We start from the raw sequence: 8,291 nt of genomic DNA on the forward strand, positions 1-8,291 counted from the left end.
AAGGAACTGTAGCTTTAATTAGAAAATCTCAAGTAAAATTTTACTTGGAATTTCCCAGTAAATTGTATAGACTGTTTGTTTATATATTTTACTCAAGTAATGCTAATAAATGTTTTTTTACACAATAATCCTAGTAATCTTTACTTTAAATATTAATTTAAAATTACTTGATGTTGTTTATGTATTTAAATGGTGTTCAATAAAATAACACTGACATACATTTTACTTGAATACGTTTATTTCTATGATATTCCTTACAGATGGGAATATGAAATAAAACAAAGAGTAAAACTCCATCAGTTTGATGGGTCTTGTAAATGGTGCACTATAGTGCATTTTACTCCAGTAAACATTGTTAGAACAACCACACAGTGCATTAAAATGTATAAACATTTAAACATATAAAACCTTTCTATAAACATAAAACATAAACATTTTACAAAAACCTCAGTTGCAGATATCAAATACAAAAGTGTAAAAGTGCAAATAATGTCAAATAGTAGCTGCCTTTCATTAGCTAACTTTAATTTCACTAAGATTAAACCTAAGGGAACAAAAACATAAAATAAAATAATAATAAAACTCTGCATCGATGGTCTCAGCAGAATAGCATTACTTAAAATGCATAAGAATTGTTATATTAACTAGTACTGTAGTTGAAGTTGTTTTCTGAACAACCTTTCTTGCAAAAAAATAAATAAAATAAAACAGTACAATAAGTGCAAGTAGTGCCCAACTAGCAGATTACATTAGAATCTTTCTGTGCAAAGAGTTAACCTTTGGCGAAAATTTTAACGCATCTAGTCCCAGAAAGATTTTCTGAAACACTTCGAAGGTGTTTCTCAGCTTTGGGGGATAGCTTAAGTTTAGGGAGTAAATGCAGCCCATGAGTGAAAGACATGCATTTGCGAGATTTTTACATCCCAGCAGCACCTCAGTCCCCTCGATGACAATGATGACATCAGACATACTGGCATCTTCCTCTTCTACAGATCTGCTTAGTACGATGATTTTCATGACATGACTGGAGAAGGTATCCTTAATCATCTCCCTGCTGATATCCTGTGAAATACACAAATCAGTGCAAAGTGGTTAAAATACTGTACATTATCAATTTTTCAATTTTCCTCAATGGGTTCCTGTTCTGAGACAAACTGTCCACTCTTAAAGGACAACTCCGGTGAAAAATGAACCTAGGGGTAATTAACACATGCTTACCTAGTAGATCGTTCTCTGGGATGCGTTTTCATGATAGTCGAATGTAAAGAGTTATATCTCTAAAAACAGATTAGCTTATAACGCTAGAATATGGGGCAGAGAGTAAGATAAAGTAAATCGCTAGTGTAATACCACTAACAAGGCTCAAAATAGCCTCACACTACCACGGTAGCATAATGAGGGTCCTTACATGCAAACCAAAGCATTGAGAACTTTTCAAGTGTACAAACAGTTTAATAAGAAGATACTTTATAAAGACAGTACATTACGCGTATACAGACAGCAACTATATTGAAAAACAGTCTCGACAAGTCGAGCCACGAACTTGAACACAGTGATATGAACTAAGTGAACTGTGACTTGGAATCTCATATGGTCCGTTATTTTTGGAAGAAAGCACTGAATGCAACAGAGAAAATAAATAAATAAAAATATATATTTTTAAACTGAACAAGTCACAGTTCATATCACTGTGTTCAAGTTTGTGGCTCGATGTAACTAATTATTGTATATCCATGTCGGGACCCTGCCTCCCAGTAAGACGTTAGATGACCCAAGACTTGTGCAATGATGACGCCAGGCAGCACTAGACTATTAATTGATTATTGCATTTTCTTTGATTTGTTTCAATTTATTGATCATTCACCATTGTTTTTTTTTGTAAAGCTGCCTTGAAACATTGTACACTGTAAAAAGCACTATACAAATAAATTTTAATTGAATTGAACTGTACTACCTGGTGGTCTTCAATGAGCTCCTCAGCTGATTCTCCCAGGAAAGACAGGAGGCAGCGAATCACAACGTCTCGCCTATCTTCAAGCCTATCTTCTTCCTGTTAAAAACAGAAGTAAATGCAGTGAACATTAAATGTGTATACATCGACATATAACAACAAATTTACAGAGTCAGGAAGCAGCATATCATCACATGAGTAATTCACAATTGTATTTTTTTTACATTTTACCTGGCTGAGTGAATCCAGCAAATGTCTAATTCTTATGCCAGCAACCCCACCCTTCATCTCAAACAAAGCCAGGAGTTTTGGAGTATAGAAGTCCAGCTTTTCCAAGAATGTACGCTCCAAGGAAATTGTGGTGATTCTTCTGAATTCATTTTTGATCTAAGACAAAGAAAATAAAATGTAACACAATCAAGTGATGAGTTGAGTGCACTGGTAACAATTTTTTATTGCATTTGAAATCACTGCATATTAGGCCAACAAAGAACATAACTAAAGTTTACCTCAGATTCACAGAAAAGGGCTGGCCATCTCTCCATGAAATCTTTAACAGCAGGGCAGTTCTTAACTACTTCTGTTCTTCGATAGGAGAAAGTCTTCTCCATTTTCTCACCAATTATGTTTTTGTTGTTTTTTTTCCTAATTTCATTAAGGAGATCTAGTCTCTCCTTCTCTAAACTTTCTCCTGTTTCCCCAAATGGAAATGGTGGCAAGTAATTTACTTCAGCCTTCCTAGGTCTTTTGAGGCCTTTTGGAGTGGGGTTTTCAATTGTCTTCCTTTTTTGGTTCACCTCAAGCTCTGGGCAGGAAAGCTGGCTACCTCTTAATTTGGCTCGATAATTTCCCATTTTATATTTTATCCTTTGTTGCCATCCATATTGTGCATTATAGGACCCTGGCTCTTTGAGGCATGGATACTTCTCAATCAACATCTCCACTACATTCATAATTTGGACACCCGTCGGATATGCAGTGTATTGAAATATTGTCTCTGCTAGTGTCTCAAGGACACTACTTGTCACTCTATGATTGTTCAAGAGAGTGCCGTCCTTTTGGTAGGCTTTGTTTCCATCTGAAAGCAAGAGCTCAGTATCAAAGGAGAAAGTAGGTACTATAAACTTTGTTGGCCATCCTTGAGAACGGCATGATGCGTGAGTCTCAGTGGACAATAGAAGAACAGTGTCCTGAGAGCCGGTGGATTTGGAGTCAGAAGAAAGGTAAGTGTCACTTACAGGAGTCAGCACAACAGTGTCCTGAGAACTGCAGGATCTGGCATCGGACTCTGTTGGTAGAGTTGATCTATTCATAACAACTAGATTTAGGGTGACGGGTTCAGTTTGTACTACTTTCAGAGTACATTTATCCTGCACATCATCTACTGAGTCCAAATTGAAAAACTGGCCCCCAAATTCCATGTCTTCGTACATCAAACTATAGCATTCTGGAATATTGAATGTTTCTTGTATTATCCTTTTAAGGTCCTGGAGAGTGCTGGGGATGCCTGAGGGCAGAACCAATTTGCGAACATCATTCTCTCCAAAAACTAATCGCAGCTTTGCTGGGGTGCACATCTGCAACAGATACAAAAAAATTAATTAACACAATTCATTACAATATGAATTCACTACAATATTAACTTTGATAAACATGCACCTAAACAGAAGGGGAAATGTAGTGCTTTAAGGTAGTCAGTCGTCTTCCTGCAACAGTGTATGCAGCCAGAGGATAGTAGTCAACCATTTCGTTTTGCTCCAGTATCTGAATGTTGATTGTGTGTTCCAACTCATAGCTCCTAAAGTGCTCATTATACCATGTGCTTAGTAGTCTGACAACAAAGGCCAGTTTGTTACAAACCAAGATAATCTGTAGCACCTCAGAAAAGTCTGGCAAGTCTGCAGTGAAACCATAACATAGCAACATCCCCGGTTTGTAGTTGGTGCCTGAGAAGTGCACATTATTTGCAACATGCACCACTGTGACATGTGGATACCTGTGTTGCACCAAATCTTTTATGCCATCCTTTAGCACATCCACAGAGACTTGTGAAGTTGTTGTGACTGAAAGTGATGACTTTGTCACATTTGAATCATGGAGATGCAATGCAATCATGAGCTGGTGTTTTTTCGCAAGGGACAGCAGTATGTTCCTGAAACAGCCTGTTTGTCTGACAATTTTTTTGAAAAAGCCATGTTTAGCTTCAAATCGCATGGTCCAAAGGGCTACCAAAGGACCAAATTCCTGAATAAGCTCAGGGTAGTGCTCGAGAAAGTGGTGTTTGGGGAGGAGCCTTTCTTGAGGAAAAACTTGCAGAAATCTGTTTCGGTGCTCAGATATTAAAGTGCCAAGGTAGCAGATGCTCTGCTCAGTATGAACTGGGGCCACTGCAAGTTCCACGATGTCTTTTAAGGTCATTAACATCTGCCATATTTCATCATCCTCAGGTACTTTCAAACCTATTATGAGAGGCAACAGACGCAACAGACACCAGTTTTCATGTGCATTGCCTCCTACAGATCTTTTGGTAGCAAAATGAGCAGGAATCAAATGTGGACGACTTGTTTGGTCACTCCACTTATAAGGGAACTGTTGAATGCAAGTATTGAGCTCCACAAGAGAAAAATATTTCTTCTTGATGAAGGCTTGAAATGACAACGCCAGTTCCAATGGAACGACACCTTCAAGAAGGTCATGTAACACATCTGGTGGGTAACCAGATGTTACATGAAAATGTCGAAGTTTTTCAGACAGTGCACACTGTTTTTTCACACCATAGCAAGGAGTGGAAATAGGACTTGACAAAATCGTCTCAACATGCAGACTGTGCTGCTCTTTATCTCTCCTCTGAAAAAGTCCAGATCTTACTTCTGTGGTCTGAAACTGGGACCTTTCTCCGAGACAAAATCTGCAGACATTAGATCCTGTGAAGTTTTCAACGAATCCTCCCAAAGAATGGGCCCCCAAATTATCAGCCACCACGCTCACCACAGTGCCTTTCATGATTTTTCCTAAACTTGGAATAAAAACACCATCTTTTTCCAAGCTTTGAAGATCTGTCAGGAGTGGCTCTAAAACTTTCTGAAATCCAAATCGCTTTGTGTCATCTGCTTTGCACAGAATAGCTAAATAAATAGAAGCTAATGTTGATCGTGCATATGCTGGAAAGTTTCCTAACACCCAATAGACGGCCGTGACTTTGTGGATCTTGCGGGAAGTTCCCAAAGGGTTGCACACTTCAAAGTCATCGATATACAGAATAAGACTTAATCTGTTCTCATCTCCAGCAAAAAAATCGTTTTTACAGAAGTGAGATCCATCTTGGAAGGACTGGTATTGTGATGCACATCCAGATTTTCTTTGAGTGAAAAAGTCTTTTTCCTCTACATTCTTCAAGATTTGCAATAACGACTGCAGTATTGGAACATACTGAAATGTTCTGTTGTCTTTATTGTGTAGTATGTATTCTACTGGTTCAATGACTGAAAAATGTGCTTTCATGAATTGTGACCTCTTAAATGATGTTGAAAAAGGCCCATCTTTCCCTAAAGCTGAACTTAAAGGGTGTGATTCACAAAGATTTTTCACCAAATCTGAGATAACCGCTGAATGTACTTCACAGTTATGTTTCTTCAAAGTGGACTCAACAACATCTTTCAAAACTGGAGCAGATGCAGAGGAAGAGAGGAACTGAAGGTCATCTACAATATGATCAATACACTTGCCTGACACATTGAAATTACTTTGCAACTTTAGAAGAAGTTGTCCAAACTTCGTTTTTACAACTTCGGGCAAGTTCTCTTCTGCATCAACCAAAGTTTCATCAAGTTCTGTGTCATCATCAGACACCTCTAGATCATTTTGAAAAGCAGCAGTGTTTGGGTATTTTTTCAAGACTTCAGTTTTAAAATCTTCAATGGAGGATGTATTGTGTTTCCTGTGTTTATGAGTCGCAAAGGTTGAATAAATGTTTGTACTGAAGCTGCAGTTTTTGAACACACATGTCACTACCTCGTACCTCCTCATATGGCTTCTAAGGTGCTCAAAATATTGCTTCTCCGAAGAGAATGGAATTGAACTGCATATTAGACAACTAAATGACAGCACCTCACTTGGTTTGTCTGATTCTGTGTGGTTTCGGGATAAGTGTATCTGAAGGGCATTAAATGTTTTAAATGAACAAGGACAATCAGCATAAAGACATGGTATTGATGATTGACGGCCTGCATTTCCATGTTTGAGCCTTAAGTGTTTTAATAGCTGTAGTCTTCGGTTTGACTGAAAGCTGCATTTTTTACATAACCACCTCATGGTCTGGCAACTACAGTAAACAAATGATGTACATGTGAATGCATACTTATTGCTATCTATCTGTGAAGTGTGCTGTTATAAAGTATTGCCAACTTACCTTGCATTAGCTTGAATAAGGAATGGAATATCTGTAAAAGAATGTAAGAAATGTTCATGTCAGAATACATTTTTTAACAATTTTAAATAAATGTACTGATCTTACTGATATGAAGTACGCTTACAACTTACAATTTACCTTTATAATTCATTGACTGTGGTTATGCAGTCATGTAAATAAAAAATAATAATTTGCCGGTCTCATTCATGGCATGTATTTTGAATCATTTATCATAATTTTTTAAACTACACTAACTTTTTTTACTCAAGAGTAACATGGAAAACATGGAAACAAATTAGAATCTCCAACTGCTTGTAGATATCAACCACCTGTAAAGTGGATGTTAGTCAGTAAAAGGACATCATGAAAAATACAGGCTTTAACTTAAATAAGGTTGATTGTTAAGAAATTAAGATTTACTTTTGCAATTACACAAGTCTAAGCATTTAGACTTGTGTAATTGCAAAAGTGCAGTACCTTATCGATTTCTATGTATAGCTATCATAATCGATAGTATAGGTAAACAACATAAATAAAATTAACGTTCAAGGTACTATTTGCCTTGTAGGCCTACACGTGCATTTTAAAAACTAACATTAATCCTGTGTGATTAATACGCGAAAAACAGGGTGATTATTACATTTCGGCAGCTCGAACTTTTCTGGGACAGAATGCTCGAACACAACGGCAAAGCCTCGAGCAAAGTTTGCACGGATGTTAAAACTCATTTTTACAATAATCGTCTGACAAGATTAACGTTATTGAAAAGTTAAGACAATTGTTTTCCACAGAGATGCCATTTGCGAATAACGGATGGTGGTGCAAGTCTGTCAACTAAATTAATGGCTTCATTTATTAATGATTTAACTCTGTTATTCATGTGTTTAACAAAACAAAACTAAGATTATGTTTTAACGTTATCCAAAAATCTGTTAACATTGTTAGCATGAACATTGCTAGCATCCGTAACTCGATAAAAAAGAAAAGGTAACTTAGGCACAAACGACTGGGACTGCAGATAGCTTAATAACTCTACACTTTTCTGCAAACATAGCTCAATTATTTAATGACCATATTAATAACTTACCGTGGTAAAATTCACTTTATCCGTCGTGAAGTCTCGATTCCTTTCCTCTGTGCGCGCCAGTTCTGACTCTGAGGCAAAGACTCATGCGCATCAATTATATTACTGTATTGAGTAAATTTTACTTGAGTTGTTAATTTTTTGGTGTGATTTGATTAGATGGCGAACACTAAGTAAATATTACTTAGGAGATTTAATTTAAATTTACATATGTATTTTGGAACAATAAATGACAAAGAAACTGCAAGTAATGTTCTGAATTAAACATGCCATTTTCAAGTAAAAAGACAAAATAGTATTCGTGTGTAAAACATACTTGAATAATGTTTCCATTATTTACAAGATCAAAAAATCACTTTTTACAGTGTACGTGGTAACTAGATACACCAAACACTGGTCAGATGTTGTCAAACCTGTTAGCGTTAAGGTAAATAATTTCGTGGAGATTGTTTTTGTCAGTGTATAAACCACCGTGATTAACATTTTGTATGGGATAGTCCAGTTGAATAAAAACGATATTTATAAAACATTTATTCACGTGCATAGTTTGTAAAGTACAGTATTGCATGATTACATAAAAGTAATCGAACTAGCCTCACGTTACTAAAATACCAGTAATACATTTAATTTAATTTTATGTGATATTTATACTTCAACATGTTTAAAAAGTGAGACTGTAAATGAAAAATACCCTTGATCTCAAACATACGAGTATGAGAAAAAAACAAATGAAAATGAGCAAAAAAAAGAAATGTTGTGCTATTTCTATGAAGTAATGGTGAAACAAAAAATGATCTGTAATATAGTCATAAAGGGAATACGTATGAAAACCACAAATGTTTAATTTG

The 8,291-nt window shown here is 36.2% G+C and overlaps 1 protein-coding gene across 5 annotated transcripts; it reads right to left on the reverse strand.

The window, feature by feature from the left end:
* Positions 1 to 216: 216 nt before the first annotated feature.
* LOC130428274 (uncharacterized) lies at positions 217 to 7,806 on the reverse strand. Of its 5 annotated transcripts, none has more exons than XR_008907435.1 (6): positions 3,611 to 6,241; positions 3,190 to 3,528; positions 2,461 to 3,029; positions 2,183 to 2,338; positions 1,955 to 2,050; positions 217 to 1,062 (listed from the first exon to the last, which is right to left on the reverse strand). XR_008907435.1 is itself a non-coding variant. In XM_056756134.1 (6 exons), the coding sequence occupies exons 3-6, from the start codon at positions 3,526 to 3,528 to the stop codon at positions 745 to 747; spliced, it is 1,638 nt and encodes a 545-aa protein (XP_056612112.1). In that variant the 5' UTR covers positions 6,360 to 6,390; positions 7,447 to 7,806; the 3' UTR covers positions 217 to 744. The 5 variants fall into 5 exon arrangements, 3 of the variants coding, with proteins under 3 accessions (XP_056612112.1, XP_056612114.1, XP_056612115.1); XM_056756134.1 differs by lacking the exon at positions 3,611 to 6,241 and adding exons at positions 6,360 to 6,390; positions 7,447 to 7,806 and having other exon boundaries at positions 2,461 to 3,528; XR_008907434.1 differs by having other exon boundaries at positions 2,461 to 3,528.
* Positions 7,807 to 8,291: the final 485 nt, after the last annotated feature.

Source organism: Triplophysa dalaica, chromosome 9 (assembly GCF_015846415.1).
Source record: "Triplophysa dalaica isolate WHDGS20190420 chromosome 9, ASM1584641v1, whole genome shotgun sequence".
Taxonomy (NCBI): Eukaryota; Metazoa; Chordata; class Actinopteri; order Cypriniformes; family Nemacheilidae; genus Triplophysa; species Triplophysa dalaica.